We start from the raw sequence: 26256 nt of genomic DNA, 5'->3' as shown, positions 1-26256 counted from the left end.
TCTATAACCCAGTCCTGTCTATAACCCAGTCCTGTCTATAACCCAGTCCTGTCTACAACCCAGTCCTGTCTATAACCTAGTAGTGTCTATAACCCAGTCCTGTCTATAACCCAGTCCTGTCTACAACCCAGTCCTGTCTATAACCCAGTCCTGTCTATAACCTAGTAGTGTCTATAACCCAGTCCTGTCTATAACCCAGTCCTGTCTATAACCCAGTCCTGTCTACAACCCAGTAGTGTCTATAACCCAGTCCCGTCTATAACCCAGTCCCGTCTATAACCCAGTCCCGTCTATAACCCAGTCCCGTCTATAACCCAGTCCCGTCTATAACCCAGTCCTGTCTATAACCCAGTCCTGTCTATAACCCAGTCCTGTCTATAACCCAGTCCTGTCTATAACCCAGTCCTGTCTATAACCTAGTAGTGTCTATAACCCAGTCCTGTCTATAACCTAGTAGTGTCTATAACCTAGTAGTGTCTATAACCCAGTCCTGTCTACAACCCAGTCCTGTCTATAACCTAGTAGTGTCTATAACCCAGTAGTGTCTACAACCCAGTCCTGTCTATAACCCAGTCCTGTCTATAACCCAGTCCTGTCTACAACCCAGTCCTGTCTATAACCTAGTCGTGTCTATAACCCAGTCCTGTCTACAACCCAGTCCTGTCTATAACCTAGTCGTGTCTATAACCCAGTCCTGTCTATAACCCAGTATAACCCAGTCCTGTCTATAACCTAGTAGTGTCTATAACCCAGTCCTGTCTACAACCCAGTCCTGTCTATAACCCAGTAGTGTCTATAACCCAGTCCTGTCTATAAAGTCCTGTCCAGTCCTGTCTATAACCCAGTCCTGTCTATAACCCAGTCCTGTCTATAACCCAGTCCTGTCTATAACCTGTCTATAACCTAGTAGTGTCTATAACCCAGTCCTGTCTATAACCTAGTAGTGTCTATAACCCAGTCCTGTCTATAACCTAGTAGTGTCTATAACCTAGTAGTGTCTATAACCCAGTCCTGTCTATAACCTAGTAGTGTCTATAACCCAGTCCTGTCTACAACCCAGTCCTGTCTATAACCCAGTCCTGTCTATAACCTAGTAGTGTCTATAACCAGTAGTGTCTATAACCCAGTCCTGTCTATAACCTAGTAGTGTCTATAACCCAGTCCTGTCTATAACCCAGTCCTGTCTATAACCCAGTCCTGTCTATAACCCAGTCCTGTCTATAACCTAGTAGTGTCTATAACCTAGTAGTGTCTATAACCCAGTAGTGTCTATAACCTAGTAGTGTCTATAACCCAGTAGTGTCTATAACCCAGTCCTGTCTATAACCTAGTAGTGTCTATAACCTAGTAGTGTCTATAACCCAGTCCTGTCTATAACCCAGTCCTGTCTATAACCCAGTCCTGTCTATAACCCAGTCCTGTCTATAACCCAGTCCTGTCTATAACCCAGTCCTGTCTACAACCCAGTCCTGTCTATAACCCAGTCCTGTCTATAACCCAGTCCTGTCTATAACCCAGTCCTGTCTACAACCCAGTCCTGTCTATAACCTAGTAGTGTCTATAACCCAGTCCTGTCTATAACCCAGTCGTGTCTATAACCCAGTCGTGTCTATAACCCAGTAGTGTCTATAACCCAGTCCTGTCTATAACCCAGTCCTGTCTACAACCCAGTCCTGTCTATAACCTAGTAGTGTCTATAACCCAGTCCTGTCTATAACCTAGTAGTGTCTATAACCCAGTCCTCTCTATAACCCAGTAGTGTCTATAACCCAGTAGTGTCTATAACCCAGTCCTGTCTACAACCCAGTCCTGTCTATAACCCAGTAGTGTCTATAACCCAGTCCTGTCTATAACCCAGTAGTGTCTATAACCCAGTCCTGTCTATAACCTAGTAGTGTCTATAACCCTAACCCAGTCCTGTCTATAACCTAGTAGTGTCTATAACCTAGTAGTGTCTATAACCTAGTAGTGTCTATAACCTAGTAGTGTCTATAACCCAGTCCTGTCTATAACCCAGTCCTGTCTATAACCCAGTCCTGTCTATAACCTAGTAGTGTCTATAACCCAGTCCTGTCTATAACCCAGTCCTGTCTACAACCCAGTCCTGTCTATAACCCAGTCCTGTCTATAACCCAGTCCTGTCTAGTCCTGTCTATAACCCAGTCCTGTCTATAACCTAGTCCTGTCTATAACCCAGTAGTGTCTATAACCCAGTCGTGTCTATAACCCAGTAGTGTCTATAACCCAGTAGTGTCTATAACCCAGTCCTGTCTATAACCCAGTCCTGTCTATAACCCAGTAGTGTCTATAACCCAGTCCTGTCTACAACCCAGTCCTGTCTATAACCTAGTAGTGTCTATAACCCAGTCCTGTCTATAACCTAGTAGTGTCTATAACCCAGTCCTCTCTATAACCCAGTAGTGTCTATAACCCAGTCCTGTCTACAACCCAGTCCTGTCTATAACCCAGTCCTGTCTATAACCCAGTAGTGTCTATAACCCAGTCCTGTCTATAACCCAGTAGTGTCTATAACCCAGTCCTGTCTATAACCCAGTCCTGTCTATAACCCAGTCCTGTCTACAACCCAGTCCTGTCTATAACCCAGTCCTGTCTATAACCTAGTAGTGTCTATAACCCAGTCCTGTCTATAACCCAGTAGTGTCTATAACCCAGTCCTGTCTATAACCCAGTCCTGTCTACAACCCAGTCCTGTCTACAGCCCAGTCCTGTCTACAACCCAGTCCTGTCTATAACCCAGTCCTGTCTATAACCCAGTCCTGTCTATAACCCAGTCCTGTCTATAACCTAGTAGTGTCTATAACCCAGTCCTGTCTATAACCCAGTAGTGTATATAACCCAGTCCTGTCTATAACCCAGTCCTGTCTATAACCCAGTCCTGTCTATAACCTAGTAGTGTGTAGAACAGCGTGCGTATAACCTAGTAGTGTCTATAACAGCGTATGTATAACAGACGATAATGCTAGTGTGTATGTCTTCGACTCTGATAACACTATATTAGGGTGAAGGATACGAGGTCTGTAGAGACAGGAGCTGGGCCACCAGTAGCTCCAGCTGGCTGTGGAGCTCCTGAGCGTTGGCAGGGGGCGAGAGAGACTGGGTGGGAGGAGAGATGAACGGCCAGTGGAGCTGGATCAGCAACTCCTCAAAATCACTGCCAGACAGAGGAGTCACAAATCACATTCAGGTCTGAGGTAGCTTGACTTTGGATCATCATAATAACTGTGAATCACCAAGGCCGGTCCTGGAGAGCTACCGTGTGTCTCTTACTTGTTCTGGCCCAACACAAATACACCTGGTCAACTAATCATTTAGACTGAATTAGATGGGTTAGTGCCAGGCTGGAACAAAGGCCTGCATGGCCAGTTGCTCTCCAGGACCAGGCTTTCTGACCACTGATCTAAACAGAGATCCTAATAACTAGCACAGAGTTCTCCATCGCCAGTCCTTCTGCTCCGGCCCGGCCCGCTAACACAACACACTGCCTGGCCTGTCTGACCCACTCAGACACACATACCCAGCCAGTCTGTCCTTAATGATCTTGTGCCAGAAGCATAGTGTCTCTCTGAGGAAGGCCTGGAGATGAGAGCAGCCAGACTGCTTTAGGCCCACATCTAGACTGGCCATGCTGCCCACTGCCACCACTGCCTCCCATATACTGTTGGTGATCAGACACTGCTGGATGTTGTCACTGTGGGAGGAGAGAACGGCAGTTAGCGGAACAACTTAACATACAGTAGGATAACATTTTGTGTGTGTGTGTTCCAATCAGGATCCTATCTTTGAATAGTGTCAAATATATTGTCCAACTGCAAGAAGAAGAAGAAGAAAATAATAACACTGTTGCTCACCTGAGTTCTTCAATGCGTGACAGACACTGCAGGTATTTCATGTGTTTCTCTGTGTTGTCCAGCTGTTCCAGGGTCCGTCCCAGGCTGTCTGCCCAGGGCTGGGCGCCCTGCAGGTGCTGTATCAGGGTGTTGGACAGGACCCTCTCCCGCTGGAGCAAACCTTCCAGAGACACACGGGACTCCTCGGCAGCAGACAGCGCTGCTGACACCCGCAGCGGCACTGAACTGGACACCGTCAGAACCTGAGAAGGTGGGTGGAGGAAGACCTGTCAGCAAGGGAAATGCACGCCCTTAAACTAGCTAGCAAAGGTTAGCTATCGATCATGTTTGTATTACTTACATTAACTAGCAAGGGGCAGAATAATACTCGCATTATTAACTATTCTATTATTTTTCATGCAATTATTGATACAGCATTGAAAGCTGATGTGAGTGTGCAACATGAAGTTAACAACGCGCTTGCTAACTACCTGCTCCTCCAGCAACTTGTTTTCCGCTGTCAATTTCTCCAGGAGCGCGCTAACTTTCTTCAGCGACTTCAGATCCACTCCGATTTCTTTCTCTATCAATTCGACAACGTAGTCGGGAAGAGCTCCCTCCCCCGATTCTGTTTCGGAGTCTTCATCATTTGTCAATATAGGGCTTTGTAGATCAGATTCATCACTTTGGCTGTTTTGCTGCTCTGCAGAGGGCGCCGCCATCTTTCTTCTGTGTCTCTTCCACGTCAACAGCACGCAGATGTAAACACAGCACCGAACACAGCCGTCACCGTCTATACACCCCCTCTAGTGGTGACCGTTAGTACTACGGGGCCTTTCACGGGTAAACACTTGGGACATTTCCAACTACTACACAATCCACGCTTCCTTCCATCCTCCATTCATTGGTTCATGTAACCAGTGATATCATAAGTGGAGTGGTGATAGCTTCAGACAATTTACAGTTGATGTGTTATTTCAGTGATTACTAAAGGCAATTAGGAAGGATGTTTCCAAAACAAGACCCTCTTCAGTGTTTGAGTGTCATGTTGACAATCAAGACCTCACAGGAAACAACTGGACATACTGTATGTGCTCAGTTATGTAGTTGTTGAACTAATCTGTTACCCAGAAAGGAACAGTTACTCTCCAGTATCTTATTCTGTCCTATTCTACTGTATCTTAGTCTATGCAGCTCTGACATTGCTTGTCCACATATTTATATATTCTTAATTCCATCCCTTCACTTTAGATTGTGTATATTGTTAGATATTACTAGTAAGATATTACTGCACTGTTGGAGCTAGAAACACAAGCATTTCGCTACACCCTCAATAACATCTACTATACATGTGTATGTGAAAAATGAAATGTGATTTGATTATATCTCAAACATATTATAAAATTTGTACGCTCCCTTATCCTTCATTCGTACATCAGTTTCCTGTGAATGGGGAATATGCTTGAGTCTGTTCTGTTACTATCATATGCTTGAGTCTGTTCCATTGCTATCATATGCTTGAGTCTGTTCTGTTACTATCATATGCTTGAGTCTGTTCCATTACTCTCATATGCTTGAGTCTGTTCTGTTACTATCATATGCTTGAGTCTGTTCCATTACTATCATATGCTTGAGTCTGTTCCATTACTCTCATATGCTTGAGTCTGTTCCGTTACTATCATATGCTTGAGTCTGTTCCGTTACTATCATATGCTTGAGTCTATTCCATTACTATCATATGCTTGAGTCTGTTCCATTACTAACTTCCTCTGTACGAAATGTGCTCCAGATGTTTTGCAGGGTTGCATTGACATTGACTAACACTTGGCCCTTCTCTGGATAATATATAATAATAATAATATATGCCATTTAGCAGACGCTTTTATCCAAAGCGACTTACAGTCATGTGTGCATACATTCTACGTATGGGTGGTCCCGGGGATCAAACCCACTACCCTGGCGTTACAAGCGCCATGCTCTACCAACTGAGCTACAGAAGGATCCCTAGAGACCCAATGGGGTTGCTTCTCAAATAGCACTCTATTCCCTATATAGTGCACTACTTTTTGACCAGGGCCTATAGAGCAAATAGTTGTAGTACGAATAGTGGGGGAAGATAAATAAACAGATTAATATTCACAATGTTGTTTGTGCTCCACTGGTTGCCGTTTTCTCAGGACAACTGGCCACAAATCTTACTGTCTGGTTTCACATCTCTCTCTAACTTCCGGGAGAGCTCATTTAAAGAAAATATAAGTCAAGTCCCTCCCTTTATGCCTGCCTAAGCTCGAACCATCATTGACATAATGTTCATGCTAGTCCCTCCAATGTCACAAAACACCATTCAGCAGCATGTCAACACACTCTCATGTTGAGAAGAAGAAACAGTTAAAGGAATCAGAAAATCTATTTTCTGGACTTAAAGATCTTGGGCTTCAGCAAGACCAACTCTGACGTGAACTGCTTATCCAAACTGTTGTTTTTATTATAACCAAATATAGAAATGGGAAGAATACATATCTGCGTAAAACGGACGTTCATTTTCGTCTGTGTCTTGATCGGGGTAAGTTATCGTCCAGTATTTTGGCCTGTTAATATACGAGTTGATAAACCAATTTTTTATAGGAGCAACGTTTTTTAATACAGGCAAATGTTTTGTAATTATTGTCGGTTTTTATTTATGTTTACTTCAACGCAAGTAGTGAGAGTTGCAGTTTACACGCGACGGAATAAAGAGCAGTGCCACTTACACTAATGAGCGAGTTGTTCTATAGCGCGGCATTGAAAGAAGCACTCAAATTAAATATAAATGTATTTAATGTTGCAATTAGGCTACTGGGTTTTGCTCAGTATAATCCTCGCGCTGCTAAATGTTTTAAAGTCATGAGTTATGTTTTTTCTCATCTTCAAATAGGCCTACACGTTTTTGGCAGAATATTAGGATAGTCAATAACTGTTATTAGAATTTTATAGCTATTCATTTCTTAATAATGTATAATTAATTTCTTAGTCTATTTATAAATTAGGTATAATATATGTAAATACGATTTACTGTCTGCTTACAAACCATTTGTAGATGGCGTTGGTCAAATGCATGTTTTTTTTTTAACCTTTATTTAACAACCTTTATTTTACTGTGCATTATCAATAGAATTCTCAGTATAATACCCTGTACATTGTAATGATTGTATCTACCTTTACTGTGCATTCAGTAGAATTCTCACTATAATACCCTGTACATTGTAATGATTGTATCAACCTTTACTGTGCATTATCAGTAGAATTCTCAGTATAATACCCTGTACATTGTAATGCTTGTATCAACCTTTACTGTGCATTATCAGTAGAATTCTACATTGTAATAATACCTTTACTGCATTACATTGTAATGATTGTATCATGTGTTGTATTCTCTTCAGATCATCAGCACCCTCTTGCTGGCCATCACATTATTTGGACATGGGTACTTCCACCAATCAGAAGAAGTAATTGTTATTTTTATAGCTCCTATTGCATTTCCTTATTATGTCATACACATTTTGTTATAATAATTCTGTGTCCATCTAGCCTGGTCCCAGATCTGTTTGTGCTGTCTTTCCAACTCCTACAGTGTTTAGCATGACAACAACCATAGGAGTTGGCTATACAGCATAAACAGATCTGAGACCAGGCTAGAATCCAGCAGTATCATTGTAATATTATGATTCTAAACCCACAGTTGCCATATCATTAGTCTGGCTTGTCTTCCTACTCACAGATAGAGGAGATTCTGCCTGGGATAGTAGTTCTGTATGTCCTAGAAGCAGCAATCCTGGTCCTGTCAATCTTTGGGGTCTATGGAGCTCGGAAGGAGAAGAAATGGGTTGTGGTTCTGGTAAGCCTGCCGAGACCTGTCTCAAAGTGTTAGCCTGATCCCAGATCTGTTGGTTTGTCTTGGATAATTATCATAGGAGTTGGTTAGACAGCACAAACAGATCTGGGATCTGGCTACTGACTTGACTTCTCTGCTGCAAACTGTTCCTTTCTGATAGGTAATAGCATGCCATACAACTCAACTGGAACCAGTCAACACTTTCCCCATGACATGTTTCCCTTAAAGCGGGATAAGGTTTGAATGAACCTTAAGTATTGATTTTGCTTGACAACCCCTGTATGTGTGTGTAGTTTTCTGTAGGTATGTCACTGGCCAGCCTATACCTGTTTGTGGAGTGCGTGAATGGATATCAAAGCAAACACGAGGTACAGTAGTCTATATACACATACACAGGTAACTGTCAAAATAAAGGAAACACTTACATAAACTGTCTTAATAGGGTGTGAAATTGTGTCACTTCTCTTGCGTTCTGTGCAAGCAGAGTCAGGGTATATGCAGCAGTTTGGGCCGCCTGGATCGTTGTGAACTGTGTCGAGACCATTTCTTACTAACAAAGACCGTAATTAATTTGGCAGAATTTTACATAATTATGACATGACATTGAAGGTTGTGCAATGTAACAGCAATATTTAGACTTAGGGATGCCACCCGTTTGATAAAATACGGAACGGTTCCGTATTTCACTGAAATAATAAACGTTTTGTTTTCTAAATGATAGTTTCCGGATTTGACCATTAATGCCCTAAGGCTCGTATTTCTGTGTGTTTCTTATATTATAATTAAGTCTATGTTTTGATATTTGATAGAGCAGTCTGACTGAGTGGTGGTAGGCAACAGCAGGCTCGTAATTATTCATTCAAATAGCACTTTCCTGCGTTTGCCAGCAGCTCTTCGCTGTGCTTCAAGCATTGCGCTGTTTATAACTTCAAGCCTACCAACTCCCGAGATTAGGCTGGCAATACTATAGTGCCTATAAGAACATCCAATAGTCAAAGGTATATGAAATACAAATGGTATAGAGAGAAATAGTCCCATAATTCATATAATAACTACAACCTAAAACGTCTTACCTGGGAATATTGAAGACTCATGTTAAAAGGAACCACCAGCTTTCATATGTTCTCATGTTTTGAGCAAGGAACTAAAACGTTAGCTTTTTTTACATGGCACATATTGCACTTTTACTTTCTTCTCCAACACTTTGTTTTTGCATTATTTAAACCAAATTTAACATGTTCCATTATTTATTTGAGACTAAATTGATTTTATTTATGTATTATATTAAGTTAAGATAAAAGTGTTCATTCAGTATTGTTGTAATTGTCATTATTACAAATATATATATATATAAATCGGACGATTAATCGGTAAAGGCTCTTTTTGGTTCTCCAGTTATCGGTATCGGCGTTGAAAAATCATAATCAGTCAACCTGTAGTTCTTTCAGGGCCTTCGAGGTATCTGCTTGGGGGGGATATACATGGCTGTGACTTTCATTCAACCTTGAGACAATGTTTGTTTGCTGTTCTGGTGAAAATATATTTGAGAAGTTATTGTATGATGGTGCAATGCATCTGATTCTTGATAATTCAATGTCAGTATCTGTCCTTTTCAAATTCAGAGCTGATTATAGCTTTCAACTGTGACTATAACTCAATGTTAACAATGTTAACTTGATTCATTTCAAGATGGAGGAGTTAACCAGAGGAGAACATCTAGCGATGATGCCTCTGAGTGGAGCGAATCAAACTGATTTAGAAGGGCTATACAACATACAGACTAACGTAAGTCACCTTCATTTAATGCTTCTTATGGTTTCTGCTTGTGCCGATTCAAAGTCCCAGGGTGCCAATTCAAAGTCCCAGGGTGCCGATTCAATGTCCCAGGGTGCCAATTCACAGTCCCAGGGTGCCGATTCAATGTCCCAGGGTGCCAATTCAGTCCCAGGGTGCCGATTCAATGTCCCATTCAATGTCCCAGGGTGCCAATTCAATGTCCCAGGGTGCCGATTCAATGTCCCAGGGTGCCAATTCAAAGTCCCAGGGTGCCGATTCAATGTCCCAGGGTGCCAATTCAAAGTCCCAGGGTGCCGATTCAATGTCCCAGGGTGCCAATTCACAGTCCCAGGGTGCCGATTCAATGTCCCAGGGTGCCAATTCACAGTCCCAGGGTGCCGATTCAATGTCCCAGGGTGCCGATTCAATGTCCCAGTGTGCCAATTCACAGTCCCAGGGTGCCAATTCAATGTCCCAGGGTGCCGATTCTACGTCCCAGGGTGCCGATTCAATGTGTGTGTGTCTTTAGGGACGGTTTTCCTTATTATGTAAACCAAGGCCTGGACTAAAAGCACTTTCATTGGAGATTTCTCCATGGAGGGTTCTTCCAGGACGAGGCCTTAACTATACCTGGTAAATCATGTTTTTAAAATGTCTGTTGTGCTGTTGTTTTGTTTCCTTAACTTTCAGTTCAAATGCTGTGGGCTCGTACAAGGCTACCAAGACTGGGGCACAGACATCCCCATCTCCTGTCTCTGTTCTGATGAGGACTCAACAGACTTTAAATGTGTGAGTCTGCTGTGTTAAATAAGTTAACTTGTTGTTGTTGTTGTTGTTGTGTGTGATGAGGAGGATGGGTTTCAATGTGTCCGTCTGTTAAATAAATTATCACTCAAATATGAAAATGGAAATCTCTTGTCTTTCGGTAAGAGCAATACATTTTTTATTTAAAAAGAAATACAAAACAGATGATGAGGACAGTGACAAGACAACCATAAATAAACTGAGGAAGATGTACATGACAATACTCTAAAAGACCAACAAATACCATAGAACACATTTGGACCAGACACATAATGGATGCCATGCTGCAGCCTAGTAATAAATCATGCAGCTAAAGTAAAGCACTGTTTAAACCATGTCACATTCTATTTCAGGTTGCTCCTGGTAACAAGACAAGATTTGTTATTCACTATCCCAACAGTAATATGTCTGAGGATGATGACCACAAGGGATTAATGGATGAACACATGCTGGTATATAAAGAGGTAAAATCATGTCATTCCACTACACCAGGGATGGGCAACTGGCGGCCATTTTGAAGGCCCTCAGATCAACTTGGCCCATTAACCCATGTCAGATAATATCTTTTAGATTGCTAAATTTGTTTACCAGTCAGCTATCTAAACCTGTTATCATGGTTGAATTACCGCCCATGGAGTCCCCATTGATGTTGTTAGTCAGTCTCACTCTCATGTCATATTAAAAACTGCATACATTTCTCACCACCCCATGGCAAAATGTGTAGAATTGCAGCAAACTTGCTTTAAAACGGCAAGATTTTCTCTACACCCCATGTCAAAATGGGTCGAAATGAACTCTAAAATTTAAAAAAATTCTCTCTGCTGTTAAGAAGGTGCAACTAAAAAGTTACTTTTTAAATTTTGCGCAAAATGTCTTGCAGTGCTCATTGATTCAACAAACAGCTATATGTTTAAGATCTGATATAATACAGAGTGGATACTCTTGTTTTTTACAAACTCTTTATTTTTCATTTTCAGCCATGTCTTCCCATCTTAATCTCTTTCGTGGGCTATAACATCATCCTGATAATAGGAACATTAGTAGCACTTAAAGCATTATGGGTATGTATTTCAGATAGATGTCCATACTATTCCACCATTTCAGGGTTGGTGTCCATTCAGTTTTTTAAATTCAATAAATAGAAAGTCAATTCTCTAATTGAAAATTGTCCGTCATTTTTCATGTGAATTTTTCAATTCAGGAAGTGAATTTCAATTACCTGAATTGAAAACTTTAGTAGTATTTGTTTATTATAATTATTACCGATGTGGCAGCTAAAATCTGAATTGCAGTACACAGTACATACAAGTAAACAAGAACAATTAAAACATCTGAAAGTCAGGATGCTAACTGAAGGATGGATGAATCGACCCCAACACTGTACCTGCTCCGTCAATCCTGACTGAACCGTTACTGTGTGTCTGGTCCTCAGGATGTTGGAGTTGTCCTGGCCATCACAATACTCTGCCAGATGAGAAGAAAGGTTGATGTGCCACTTGTGATCTTCACCTCTCAACCACCTCAATACAGGGAGCTGTGTGACACAGCAGAGAGTGTCTGAAATGAAATAGTCCAAACATGACAATGGGTGACAAAGAGTTGACTTGGCAATGACAGAACTGGCACGATGGCCTTTATTTAACTAGGCAAGTCAGTTATGAACAACTTCTTATTTACAATGACGGCCTACTGGGGAACAGTGGGTTAAACTGCCTTGTTCAGGGGCAGAACGACAGTTGGCAAGACCACAAACAGATCTGGGATCAGGTTAGCAATGCACTCATATTATGTACATACTCATAACACAAATGAAAGGACAACTCAGGACATTATTAGACATCTCTACTGTGTTGTCCAAAGTGTTACTGTTCAACCATTTAACCGTTGAAGTGCCTAAGTGTTGGTTACAGTGTCTTGAATAAAGGGACAATCATCTTTTAACATTATGGTCCTTCTTTATTCGACAACCATTTCTTCCAATGACTTTTGTCCTTTGTCCCCATCCTTATTTTATTTTCTGCCTTCCTCTTTTCCTCCTGCTCTCTCTTCTCATCCTCCTCTCTCTTCCTCTTTTCCACTTGCTCTCTCTTCTCATCCTCCTCTCTTCCTCTCTCCACTCCTCCTCTCTTCCTCTTTTCCTCCTGCTCTCTCCTCTCATCCTCCTCTCTCTTCCTCTTTTCCACTTGCTCTCTCCTCTCATTCTCCACTCTCTTCCTCTTTTCAGCCTACTTGGCCCTATCAGATCCTACACCCACTAAAACCTCCCCACTATTCCACTACTTGGCCCTATCAGATCCTGCACCCACTAAAACCTCCCCACTATTCCACTACTTGGCCCTATCAGATCCTGCACCCACTAAAACCTCCCCACTATTCCATTACATTACATTACATTACATTTAAGTCATTTAGCAGACGCTCTTATCCAGAGCGACTTACAAATTGGTGCATTCACCTTATGACATCCAGTGGAACAGCCACTTTACAATAGTGCATCTACATATTTTAAGGGGGGGGGGGGTGAGAAGGATTACTTTATCCTATCCTAGGTATTCCTTAAAGAGGTGGGGTTTCAGGTGTCTCCGGAAGGTGGTGATTGACTCCGCTGTCCTGGCGTCGTGAGGGAGTTTGTTCCACCATTGGGGAGCCAGAGCGTTCTAGACGGGCTGCGGCGTTCTGGATGAGTTGTAGGGGTTTAATGGCACAGGCAGGGAGCCCAGCCAACAGCGAGTTGCAGTAATCCAGACGGGAGATGACAAGTGCCTGGATTAGGACCTGCGCCGCTTCCTGTGTGAGGCAGGGTCGTACTCTGCGGATGTTGTAGAGCATGAACCTACAGGAACGGGCCACCGCCTTGATGTTAGTTGAGAACGACAGGGTGTTGTCCAGGATCACGCCAAGGTTCTTAGCGCTCTGGGAGGAGGACACAATGGAGTTGTCAACCGTGATGGCGAGATCATGGAACGGGCAGTCCTTCCCCGGGAGGAAGAGCAGCTCCGTCTTGCCGAAGTTCAGCTTGAGGTGGTGATCCGTCATCCACACTGATATGTCTGCCAGACATGCAGAGATGCGATTCGCCACCTGGTCATCAGAAGGGGGAAAGGAGAAGATTAATTGTGTGTCGTCTGCATAGCAATGATAGGAGAGACCATGTGAGGTTATGACAGAGCCAAGTGACTTGGTGTATAGCGAGAATAGGAGAGGGCCTAGAACAGAGCCCTGGGGGACACCAGTGGTGAGAGCGCATGGTGAGGAGACAGATTCTCGCCACGCCACCTGGTAGGAGCGACCTGTCAGGTAGGACGCAATCCAAGCGTGGGCCACGCCGGAGATGCCCAACTCGGAGAGGGTGGAGAGGAGGATCTGATGGTTCACAGTATCGAAGGCAGCCGATAGGTCTAGAAGGATGAGAGCAGAGGAGAGAGAGTTAGCTTTAGCGGTGCGGAGCGCCTCCGTGATACAGAGAAGAGCAGTCTCAGTTGAATGACTAGTCTTGAAACCTGACTGATTTGGATCAAGAAGGTCATTCTGAGAGAGATAGCGGGAGAGCTGACCAAGGACGGCACGTTCAAGAGTTTTGGAGAGAAAAGAAAGAAGGGATACTGGTCTGTAGTTGTTGACATCGGAGGGATCGAGTGTAGGTTTTTTCAGAAGGGGTGCAACTCTCGCTCTCTTGAAGACGGAAGGGACGTAGCCAGCGGTCAGGGATAAGTTGATGAGCGAGGTGAGGTAAGGGAGAAGGTCTCCGGAAATGGTCTGGAGAAGAGAGGAGGGGATAGGGTCAAGCGGGCAGGTTGTTGGGCGGCCGGCCGTCACAAGACGCGAGATTTCATCTGGAGAGAGAGGGGAGAAAGAGGTCAGAGCACAGGATAGGGCAGTGTGAGCAGAACCAGCGGTGTCGTTTGACTTAGCAAACGAGGATCGGATGTCGTCGACCTTCTTTTCAAAATGGTTGACGAAGTCATCTGCAGAGAGGGAGGAGGGGGGAGGGGGAGGAGGATTCAGGAGGGAGGAGAAGGTGGCAAAGAGCTTCCTAGGGTTAGAGGCAGATGCTTGGAATTTAGAGTGGTAGAAAGTGGCTTTAGCAGCAGAGACAGAGGAGGAAAATGTAGAGAGGAGGGAGTGAAAGGATGCCAGGTCCGCAGGGAGGCGAGTTTTCCTCCATTTCCGCTCGGCTGCCCGGAGCCCTGTTCTGTGAGCTCGCAATGAGTCGTCAAGCCACGGAGCGGGAGGGGAGGACCGAGCCGGCCTGGAAGATAGGGGACATAGAGAGTCAAAGGATGCAGAAAGGGAGGAGAGGAGGGTTGAGGAGGCAGAATCAGGAGATAGGTTGGAGAAGGTTTGAGCAGAGGGAAGAGATGATAGGATGGAAGAGGAGAGAGTAGCGGGGGAGAGAGAGCGAAGGTTGGGACGGCGCGATACCATCCGAGTAGGGGCAGTGTGGGAAGTGTTGGATGAGAGCGAGAGGGAAAAGAATACAAGGTAGTGGTCGGAGACTTGGAGGGGAGTTGCAATGAGGTTAGTGGAAAAACAGCATCTAGTAAAGATGAGGTCGAGCGTATTGCCTGCCTTGTGAGTAGGGGGAAGGTGAGAGGGTGAGGTCAAAAGAGGAGAGGAGTGGAAAGAAGGAGGCAGAGAGGAATGAGTCAAAGGTAGACGTGGGGAGGTTAAAGTCGCCCAGAACTGTGAGAGGTGAGCCGTCCTCAGGAAAGGAGCTTATCAAGGCATCAAGCTCATTGATGAACTCTCCGAGGGGACCTGGAGGGCGATAAATGATAAGGATGTTAAGCTTGAAAGGGCTGGTAACTGTGACAGCATGAAATTCAAAGGAGGCGATAGACAGATGGGTAAGGGGAGAAAGAGAGAATGACCACTTGGGAGAGATAAGGATCCCGATGCCACCACCCCGCTGACCAGAAGCTCTCGGGGTGTGCGAGAACACGTGGGCGGACGAAGAGAGAGCAGTAGGAGTAGCAGTGTTATCTGTGGTGATCCATGTTTCTGTCAGTGCCAAGAAGTCGAGGGACTGGAGGGAGGCATAGGCTGAGATGAACTCTGCCTTGTTGGCTGCAGATCGGCAGTTCCAGAGGCTACCGGAGACCTGGAACTCCACGTGGGTCGTGCGCGCTGGGACCACCAGATTAGGGTGGCAGCGGCCACGCGGTGTGGAGCGTTTGTATGGTCTGTGCAGAGAGGAGAGAACAGGGATAGACAGACACATAGTTGACAGGCTACAGAAGAGGCTACGCTAATGCAAGGAGATTGGAATGACAAGTGGACTACACGTCTCAAATGTTCAGAAAGTTAAGCTTACGTAGCAAGAATCTTATTGACTAAAATGATTAAAATGATACAGTACTGCTGAAGTAGGCTAGCTGGCAGTGGCTGCGTTGTTGACTTTGTAGGCTAGCTGGCAGTGGCTGCGTTGTTGACACTACACTAATCAAGTTGTTCCGTTGAGTGTAATAGTTTCTACAGTGCTGCTATTCGGGGGCTAGCTGGCTAGCTAGCAGTGTTGATTACATTACGTTGCGTTAAAAGAACGACAACAATTATCTTTGATACACAGACGGCTATGTAGCTAGCTATGTAGCTAGCTACGATCAAACAAATCAAACCGTTGTGCTGTAATGAAATGAAATGAAAAATGTGATACTACCTGTGGAGCGAAGCGGAATGCGACCCGGTTGTTGAGTGCGGAAGTTCTATTCAGTAGACGTTGGCTAGCTGTTGGCTAGCTAGCAGTGTCTCCTACGTTAAGGACGACAAATAGCTGGCTAGCTAACCTCAGTAAATTAAGATAATTACTCTAAGACTACACGCTCTAAACTACACAATTATCTTGGATACGAAGACAGCAAAGACAACTATGTAGCTAGCTAACACTACACTAATCACGTCGTTCAGTTGAGTGTAATAGTTTCTACAGTGCTGCAATTCGGTAGACGGTGGACGTATGCTAGCTGGCTAGCTGCTGGGCAGATAGCAGTGTAGACTACGTTAGGACGACGAAATACAAGTTGCAATAGAAGTACTGTTTCACTATGTTGTCCTCTTTCTTTTCCTTTTTCTTCTGTCCTTCTTTTGTCCTTATTTTGTCTTCCTTTCTTCTGTTAACTAGATATTTTTTGTTGTTATTCTTTGTAAGCTAGCTAGCTTCTTCCAGGAGAGTCCCTAGCAACTGCTTAGCAACAAGTAAACAATTCTGCTAGCAATTCAGCTAGCTAAGATAACTGTACAATTTTATGAAAAATAGTTAATTTTTCAAAAGCCTGTCTTTTTGGTTTGTTCCTTGTTTTGTCTTCTATTGAGTCTTGCAGTTTTCTCTTGATTTTTTTTTATGTACTTCACTCTAAAAAACCATTTAAATCTCAATATATACAGGAGCTCATTTTTCAGCAGCTGCTCAATTTAGAACTCCGGAACAACGGAAATTCCACTACTTGGCCCTATCAGATCCTGCACCGGGCCTCTTTTCCACGTTGATAGCATGCATACGTAAACACAGCACCAGACCAATGTTTATCGATTATATTGACTAGATAGTGACCGCTCTAACAATGGAAATGCATCTCCCCAATGATCAAAGACAGGGGAGATCAGGTTGTAACATTCTAGCCAATGAGAGGGCAGATGTGAAAAACTGGAACAATTAAGTTATTTTACTCAAAGTTGCCAGAATGTAACTTGCATCCACTTATATCAGTACATTTGTAACAGCCTAAACATCACAGAACTATTAGATCAAATAAGCCTCACATATTTGACCCTTCCCTAAGTTCTGCCTCACTTGGTTACTTCTGCAACCTCAGACATTTTCCCTGGAAGCCCAATTCCCCATTCAACCACTGGTGAAATCCCCTCACAACCATCTCAAAGTGTGTTTCTAATGCACAATGAAATGAAACACTGACTTCCCCTTGCTACCCAGGAAACTCTTGGGTATGTTGTTGTGGACTGTTATTATCATTGCTTCACTGAAACCTGGTCAAAGGTTCTGTCCTCCTCTGGGTACATTGACTTCAACACAAAACCTAGGAGGCTCATGGTTCTCACTCCTCTCGGTAGACTTATGGAATGGCTAACTAATGGAATGGCATCAAACACATGGAAACCATGTATTTCATGTATTTGATACCATTCCACCTATTCCACTCCAGCCATTACCACAAACCCGTCCTCCCCAATTAAGGTGCCACCAACCTCCTATGACTGTAAATACCTACACCACGTAGACTTCATCATTACATCCTTTTCCTAAGAATGGGGAATATGTTTGGGTATGTTATGTTACTATACTTATTTCAGCATTATTTAATCCTTTATCTTTGGCACTAAACTGTCTCCATATATACAGTACTCTACCGGGGACCTTCAGACAAGTCTCTTGAGGCCTGTGGGCATCCTAGAGCAAAACAACCAACATGTACGTGTTCAGGAGAGTCTCACCTTTCCACAAATAGTGTGTAGTGTGTAGCCCAAACTGTTCGGACACTACAGAACGAAGTTGGCAGATCGGATTCTACCAACTGCAGACGAGTCTCAAGACGCTTGTGGGGGTTATAGAGCAAAACGGAGAACATTATCATTAAAACAAATTGTACATTCTACATTCAGAAAGTAGTAAGACCCCCTTTTTCCACACTTTGTTCTGTTACAGCCTTATTCTAAAGTGGACTAAATAGATTTTTCTTCCATTCAATTTACATACAATAACCCATAATTGTCACGCCTTGGTCATTGTATTTTGTGTTTTTGGTATATGTTTGGGTAGGCCAGGGTGTGACATGGGTTTATATGTTGTGTTTCGTATTGGGGTGTGTATTAATTGGGATTGTGTATGATTAGGGGTGTGTCTAGTTAGGCTTGGCTGCCTGAGGCGATTCTCAATTGGAGTCAGGTGATTCTCGTTGTCTCGGATTGGGAACCGTATTTAGGTAGCCTGAGTTCGCGTTGTATTTTGTGGGTGTTTGTTCCGGTCTCTGTGTTGTAGTCACCAGATAGGCTGTAATTAGTTTCACGTTTCGTTTGTTGTTTTCTTATATCAGTTATTTCATGTACCGCGATACTTTCATTAAAGTCATGAGTAACCTACACGCTGCATTTCGGTCTGACTCTCTTCTTACAACAGACGAACGTCGTTACAATAATGGCAAAGCGAAAACAGGTTTTTCAACATTGTTGCAGTTGACAGTGCATATCAGAGCAAAAAACCAAGCAGTGAGGTTGAAGGAATTGTCCGTAGAGCTCCGAGACAGGATTGTGTCGAGGCACAGATCTGGGGACCAAAAAATCCCTAAGAACACAGTGGCCTCCATCTTTCTTAAGTGGAAGACGTTTGGAACCACCAAGACTCTTCCTAGAGCTGGTCGCCCGGCCACACTAAGCAATCGGGAGACAAGGGCATTGGTCACTCTGACAGAGCTCCAGAGTTCCTCTGTATACCTTCCAGAAGGAAAACCATCTCTACAGCACTCCACCAATCAGGCCTTTATGGTAGAGTGGCCAGGCAGGAGCCACTCCTCAGTAAAAGGCACATGACAGCCTGCTTGGAGTTTTCCAAAAGGCACCTGAAGGACTCTTTGACCATGAGAAACAAGTTCTCTGGTCTGATGAAACCAAGATTGAACTCTTTGGCCTGAATACCAATACCACCGAATTTCATGATGGCTCACGGTCTGACTAACACAGTTCTAGCTCTGTCACCTTTCACGATAGATGTGGAAGTGCCACATATGTTGATTGAGACGCAGCCTATGCAAAAAAATCCTATCTCTCGGGAACTGATGTTGGGTGATTAGGCCTAGCTCACAGTCATCATGAACACGTTTCACTGCTCCAGAGTCAAATGGCGGTGAGCTGGGACTCCCGGGTGGCGCAGTGGTCTAGGGCACTGCATCGCAGTTCTAGCTGTGCCACCAGAGACTCTGGGTTCGCGCCCAGGTTCTATCGCAGCTGGCCGCGACCGGGAAGTCCGTGGGGCGACTCACAATTGGCCTAGTGTCGTCCAGGTTAGGGAAGAATTGGCCGGTAAGGATGTCCTTGTCTCATCGCGCACTAGCGACTCCTGTGGCGGGCCGGGCGCAGTGCACGCTAACCTGGGTCGCCACGTGCATGGTGTTTCCTCCGACACATTGGTGCGGCTGGCTTCCGGGTTGGATGAGCACTGTGTTAAGAGCTCGTACGGAAGTTGTAGCAATGAGACAACATAGTAACTACTAACAATTGGATACCATGAAATTGGGGAAAAACGGGGGAAAAAATAAAAATCAACAACATAAAATAAATGGCAGCGAGCTTTACACCACTTGGCATTGTGCATGGTGATCTTAGGCTTGGGTGTGGCTGCTCGGCCATGGAAACCCATTTTATGAAGCTCAGACGACCAGTTCTTGTGCTGACATTGCTTCCAGAGGAAGTCTGGAACTCGGTAGTGAGTCTTGCAACCGAGGACAGATGATTTGTACATGTTACCCGCTTCAGCAGCTCTAGCAGCTCTAGCAGAGCATACATTTGATGAAATGACTTGTTGGAAAGTCGGCATCCCATAACGGTGCCACGTTGAAAGTCACTGAGCTCTTCAGTAAGGACATTCTAGTGCCAATGTTTGTCTATGGAGATTCCATGGCTGTGTGCTCATACACCTATCAGCAAAGGGTGTGGCTGAAATAGCTGAATCCACTAATTTGACATCATTTTGTATTTATAGGTTAGCTCTGAGAGCTGTCTAGTTGTAAAGACATGTTGGTTTTGAAAGGCTGACTCTAAACGCTGACCTGGCTCTGGAAGCTGGTTGGCTGTGGAGCTTGGTTGGACTGGAGGCTTGATTGTTCTGCGGTCACTTTTCAACAAGGGTTGCTTTTGTATGCGTTGACAAACATGGGCTCTTGGGCCCATGACCGACACCTATGGGGGAGTGAGCGTCGCCATTCCCGCCATGCTCTATGGCAGGTGAGGAAACCTCTGTTATAACCAAGGGCACTGGGACAGCATTAAGAGCTGCAACATTTTGGTTACTGTTACACTCTGTGCAGCATGCTGGCTTGTTGAAGCGCAGAATCTAAAGCAAATGTAGTTGTCCTTTAGACAACGTTTACGTTCTTCCAGAGGCTTTTGTCTGAATCCTCTACAGCTCTTGAGATGGTGTGGTACTTGTGGATAGGGCACCTTGTGTCTGCGTCCTCAACTGGATGTTGCTGGTAGGCAGGTTTAGCAGCCTCTGTTTAGTGTGCTGAGATGGGATTGAATCTTCATGTCTTACTTGGAGTCTCTCTGGTCTTGTCATGGATGTACTTGAGGTTGTAAGGGTAAAGCTGGGGTCGTTCCTCACGTTTGTCTCATTGAGGATGAAAAAGGACAAGTGAAAGGGGAGAAAGGCCACACGGTGTCGCTGTTTGCAACTCAGTCTGTGACACCCATTTCTCTTGAAGACTGGAGGGTAGCTTCTCTACAATGGGAATGATTCCACGTGCTGTATTTTCAGTTGTATTTATACTTATTAACGATCCCCATTAGTTCCTGTCAAGGCAGTAGCTTCTCTTCCTGGGGTTTATTATGGATCCCTATTAGTTCCTGTTAAGGCAGCAACTACCCTTCCTGGGGTTATTATGGATCCTTATTGGTTCCTGCCAAGGAATCAGCTACTCTTCCTGGGGTTTATTATGGATCCCTATTGGTTCATCCCAGGCAGCAGCTACTCTTCCTGGGGTTTATTATGGATCCCCCTTAGTTCCTGCTAAAGCAGTCAGCCCTCCAAAACCAACAAGTCTTTAAACCAGACAGCTCTCAGAGCTGAACTATATGTACAAAAGTATTTGTATTTGGCTATTTCAGTCACACCCATTGCTGACAGGTGTATAAAATTAGGCACACAGCTATGCAATCTCCATAGACAAACATTGACAGTAGAATGGCCTTACTGAAGAGTTTAGAGACTTTCAACGTGGCACAATCATAGGATGCCACCTTTCCAACAAGTCAGATCGCCAAATATTGAAACAATCTTGAAGCATAGATTCTGATTGGTCAGACCAACATTGAACAGTTCTTACCACGGGTACTTCCTGTTTAAATTTCTGCCTATAGGACGGGAGGAGCAAAATGGAGGCGTGATCTGATTTTCTGAAAGGAGGGTGGGGGAGGGCCTTGTAGCCATCCCAGAAGGGGGAGAAACAATGGTCCAGAGTTTTCGATGCCCGAGTAGCACAGGAGATGTGTTGATAGAACTTTGGTAGCATACTCCTCAGATGTATGTTATTAAAGTCCCCAGCTACAATAAATGCAGCCTCAGGATATGCAGTTTCCAGTTTGCACAAAGTCCAATGTATTACTTTGTGCCCCTTCAGAGTTTTGGGTGCATGACGCCTCTGCTAGGGAGAAGGTTTTTGTCAAGTTACCCGTAATGTTACCCTAATGTTTGAGTGTCCAGTTTTCCGTTGGTTAGGGGGACCTTCTATCTGTATGTTAGGTTCTAAGTTCTGGTGCAAATCCAGTCAGACACCAAAGGAAGCTCAGACTAGATTTATTCCACCCAAAACTGGATGCTGCTGCTGCAAGCACACATAGAATTCACACAAGCATATATATACACCTTTCAATTAGGAGTCACCTCCTTGTATGTCTGGAATACAATCCGTCTCTGTTCTTGGGCAGGAACTGAGTCAGGTCCCCCTATTGGTGTAATCGTGGCCCAGCCTGAGTGCAGGACCTTTGTGGGCAGGGAGGTGAGTGTGAGAGAGAAAAGGCTATAGTTGAAAGGTTGATGGGATGTGCCACTCTAGCCTCCCTCGTAGAAGTTTATTCTCTTCAACTTTGTCGTCACTTCGATGTGGAAGTCTCTCCCAGGCCTAGTTCCACCGAAACTCGCATGATCTTACCAGGAACTGAGACTCGCCTGTGGTTCTTCACCTACTTCCTTAGAAATATGAATATGCAGAAATAACATATCTGGCCGTACAGAGACATCCTGGACTTCCCTTTGTCTCTCCAGCTCCAACATCCTAATAACAAATTATTACTACTAATAAGCACTTTTTGTGATTATAAACAGACTCATTATGCATCGAAAACTGGCTCAAGTCAAATAGTTTGCAACAATCCTCCTTCTGGAACGTTCCACTCCACCTATAAAGCATAATGACTTGAGCAGACTGAATATTTCTGGGATCTTTTATTTCAGCTCATGAAACATGTGATCAACACTTTACATGTTGCATTTATATTTTTTAAATATGTTTTTTCAGTGGACAATATTTATGTTTAATGGACGTGGCAAGAACATCCATGTGTCCAGTTTTGTGGGTTTAGGAGAATATTCCATCAACGTCCCAACAAACATACACAGAACATGGCTGCTCTGTTCTCAGAAAACAAGATCAAGTAAAGGAGAGCCGCACGCTCTATTAGCTCAAATGCAAAAATATTTATGTCCAACATTTTGACAGACGAGCTATCTTCCTGTTCTCAGAACATAAGATATTCCTGTTCTAGACATATATCAAGAACATTTCCGTGTATCAGTTGTCAGGACGTCGCCTGATGGAACAAAACAAATAGAAATGGTTTCATTACACGTCAAGACTTGTTAGTGTTGTCATGCCAATCAAGGCCCTGATTGGTGAACCACTGATCCATTCATAGCTCTTTTTTTGTTGGCAAGGGATACTCACACAGAATGCTTTTAACATAACATCATCAAATGAGATATTTGACTACAATTGTGCATGTTAGTTTATACAATAATTATTATTCTGCAGTTCTCACCAGTGATTTGAACTCATAACCTCTTGTTTCACGGTATGTCTAGCTTTCTGCTACACTACCATGTCCATATCATGTACTGATTCATCTGACCATTCTCATCATTGATTTGATTGACTTATTTCATCCATTTAAGGGCTTTCAGAACAGTTGTCTAATGTTGGTGGTGCATTTTAACCTGTTTTAATTGATACTCTTGAATCCCTTTTTCGTGAGTGTACTTTTAACAGAGGTGTCAAGTTGTTTCAAATCGACACAAGTGCCTGGTGAGTAGGGGGTAGGGTTTGTTCTGGACAGGGCCTAACTATAGTGGCCCAATAAGCACATGTCCTAGCGATATCCCTTATTGGGACAGTGGTGAAGGTGTTTGTCATTGGTCTTTGGTCTTGTGTTCAAGACCCACTTAACAAAAACATGTTAACGTCATTATTTTGGCGTCAGTTACAACAGACCTATCTGATCGAATTTAAAATTAGTTTGTCATCAAACGATAGGAATATGTGCGTTTTCCCCTTGAGCACAAATTATAATTGACCACATTTCTACTACCTCATAAATGGTCAGTATTTATTCATTCTACATAGCTGAGCATCTCAAAATTAACTCCATGGTCATTTTGAAATCTACACCACATATCTAATGCACAACAAACGTGTCATTGACAAACTTATTTTGAATTAGATCAGATAGGTGTTTAACTGCTGCCAAATAATGACATTAACATATATTGGTACTAATGTGAGAGTAGGGTGACTCCCCTAGAGAGTATTGAACCCAGGACAACAGCACCAATGCCAAACCCTAACCACTGTCCAATAACAGCTATCACTAGGGCATGTGCTTATTGGGCCAGTATAGTTAGGCCCTGTCCAATAGAAACCCTACCTCCTCCTCCCTATGAGGATATGAAAGAACTGTATAGGTGATATGTAGAGCCGTTTGCACACTCTTGCCTGCATCTAGCTGATCTAAGATGTAATCATTCGTCCAAAAGTTGCAAATGTGAGTTTCTATTGGACAAATTCAGGTATGTTTATTTCTGTTTCGTTCCGTTTGCTTCCGTTTAAGGTTTTTCTTTTAACAGAATCGGAGGAATGAACACACACCTGATCACACGCAAACACAATTCACTTTCAAAGCAGCCACATAAAAACCGCATTAACACTTTGCTCGTTGTATATAGAATTCCTTCTTGCAATTACCAACTCGCTCTCATCCTCTCACCTTTTCCATTCGCTTGTGGACTTTAGTGCACAACACATCAGCTGTCTGTAACCAGGAGAAAAAACCTTTACAAGCCAAACCTTCATATCATGACCACTAACCGCTACACACAGCCTACAGTGGCAAACATTCATTAAACCAAGAGCTTATCTTGACTTGAATGAGTTCCAGAGTTGGATAGCCATAGCCAACTAAGTAACATAGCATCCTTCTCTGTTTGAGCCAGGTATTTGAATAGGCTAAACTAGCTAGCTGCATTCCCTAGCTAAGTGAAAGTGAATTCTCTCTCCCCCTCTCTCTCTCTCTCTCTCTCTCTCTCTCTCTCTCTCTCTCTCTCTCTCTCTCTCTCTCTCTCTCTCTCTCTCTGTCTCCTCTCTCTCTCTCTCTCTGTCTCCATCTCTATCTCTCTCTGTCTCTCTCTATCTCTCTCTGTCTTGCTTCTCCTTAATTTTGGAAGAAATTAATTTGTTCAACTATTGTCTTTTTCTCTCATTGAGTCATCTACTCACCACATGTTATGCACTGCAGTGCTAGCTAGCGGTAGCTTATTCTTTCAGTACTATATTAATTCTCTGATCTTCTAATTGGGTGGACAACGTCAGTTCATCTTGCAAGGGCTCTGACATTGTCACAATTTCTGTGTAAGTAATATAATAATAATATATATGCCATTTAGCAGACGCTTTTATCCAAAGCGACTTAAGTCTATGGAAGCGGTTAAGAACCATGAGTTCTCTAGGTTTTGTATTAAAGTCAATGTACCCAGAGGAGGATAGAAGCTAGCTGTCCTCTAGCTACACCATGGTGCTACCCTACAGACTGCTGCTGAGGCTACTGTAGACCTTTAGTGCAAACAGTGTGTTTTAATCATTTATTTGCTGACCTGAATATATATAGTATAGTTTTATTAAAAAATATAACTTTTTAAATGTTTCCTTATTTGTATTTTTCAGAAATGCACTGAGGCGGATGGTCCTCCACACTTTGAGATCATTGTGAGGGGATTTCACCAGTGGTTGAATGGGGAATTGGGCTTCCAGGGAAAATGTTGTTCGATGTTGCAGAAGTAACCAAGTGAGGCAGAACTTAGCGAAGGATCAAATATGTGAGGCTTATTTGATCTAATAGTTCCGTGATGTTTAGGCTGTTACAAATGTACTGATATAAGTGGATGCAAGTTACATTCTGGCAACTTTAAGTAAAATAACTTAGTTGTGTATCTGCTTTCTCATTGGCTAGAATGTTACAACCTGATCTCCCCTGTCTTTGATCATTGAGGAGATGTATTTCCATTGTTAGAGCGGTCACTATCTAGTCAATATAATAGATAAACATTGGTCTGGTGCTGTGTTTACGTATGCATGCTATCAACGTGGAAAAGAGGCCTGGTGCAGGATCTGATAGGGCCAAGTAGTGGAATAGTGGGGAGGTTTTAGTGGGTGCAGGATCTGATAGGGCCAAGTAGTGGAATAGTGGGGAGGTTTTAGTGGGTGTAGGATCTGATAGTGCCAAGTAGTGGAATAGTGGGGAGGTTTTAATGGGTGTAGGATTTGATAGGGCCAAATAGTGGAATAGTGGTGAGGTTTTAATGGTTGTAGGCTCTGATAGGGCCAAGTAGGCTGAAAAGAGGAAGAGAGGAGGAGGAGAGGAGGAAGAGAGAGGAGAGAGCAAGTGGAAAAGAGGAAGAAAGAGGAGGAGAGGAGGAAGAGAGAGGAGAGAGCAGGAGGAAAAGACAAAGGCAGAAAATGAAACAAGGATGGGGACAAAGGACAAAGGACAAAAGTCATTGGAAGAAATGGTTGTCGAATAAAGAAGGACCATAATGTTAAAAGATGATTGTCCCTTTATTCAAGACACTGTAACCAACACTTAGGCACTTCAACGGTTAAATGGTTGAACAATAACACTTTGGACAACATTACATTACATTTAAGTCATTTAGCACACAGTAGAGATGTCTAATAATGTCCTGAG

The 26256-nt window shown here is 43.5% G+C and overlaps 2 protein-coding genes across 2 annotated transcripts in view; one reads left to right on the top strand and one right to left on the bottom strand.

The window, feature by feature from the left end:
* rint1 (RAD50 interactor 1) overlaps positions 1–4597 on the bottom strand; it is a 15322-nt gene extending 10725 nt beyond the window's left edge. Inside the window, exons 1-4 of the mRNA XM_046336483.1 lie at positions 4340–4597; positions 3870–4111; positions 3536–3709; positions 3032–3172 (exon numbers count right to left, since the gene is read on the bottom strand). Of these exons, the coding sequence (XP_046192439.1) occupies positions 3032–3172; positions 3536–3709; positions 3870–4111; positions 4340–4570 (788 nt within the window). The 5' untranslated portion in view covers positions 4571–4597. The remainder of the gene's footprint in view (positions 1–3031; positions 3173–3535; positions 3710–3869; positions 4112–4339) is intronic.
* Positions 4598–6144: 1547 nt separating this feature from the next.
* Positions 6145–12240, top strand: LOC124021136 (tetraspanin-8-like). Its single transcript, XM_046336478.1, has 9 exons — positions 6145–6411; positions 7268–7333; positions 7606–7722; positions 8013–8087; positions 9409–9504; positions 10186–10284; positions 10653–10763; positions 11277–11360; positions 11732–12240. Exons 1-9 carry the CDS (start codon positions 6352–6354, stop codon positions 11858–11860), a joined length of 837 nt encoding a protein of 278 aa, XP_046192434.1. The 5' UTR covers positions 6145–6351; the 3' UTR covers positions 11861–12240.
* Positions 12241–26256: the final 14016 nt, after the last annotated feature.

This window comes from Oncorhynchus gorbuscha, unplaced genomic scaffold (assembly GCF_021184085.1).
Source record: "Oncorhynchus gorbuscha isolate QuinsamMale2020 ecotype Even-year unplaced genomic scaffold, OgorEven_v1.0 Un_scaffold_1060, whole genome shotgun sequence".
NCBI lineage: Eukaryota > Metazoa > Chordata > Actinopteri > Salmoniformes > Salmonidae > Oncorhynchus > Oncorhynchus gorbuscha.
Note: the sequence above shows the minus strand (reverse complement) of the source record. Positions and strands in the feature narration are given on the sequence as shown.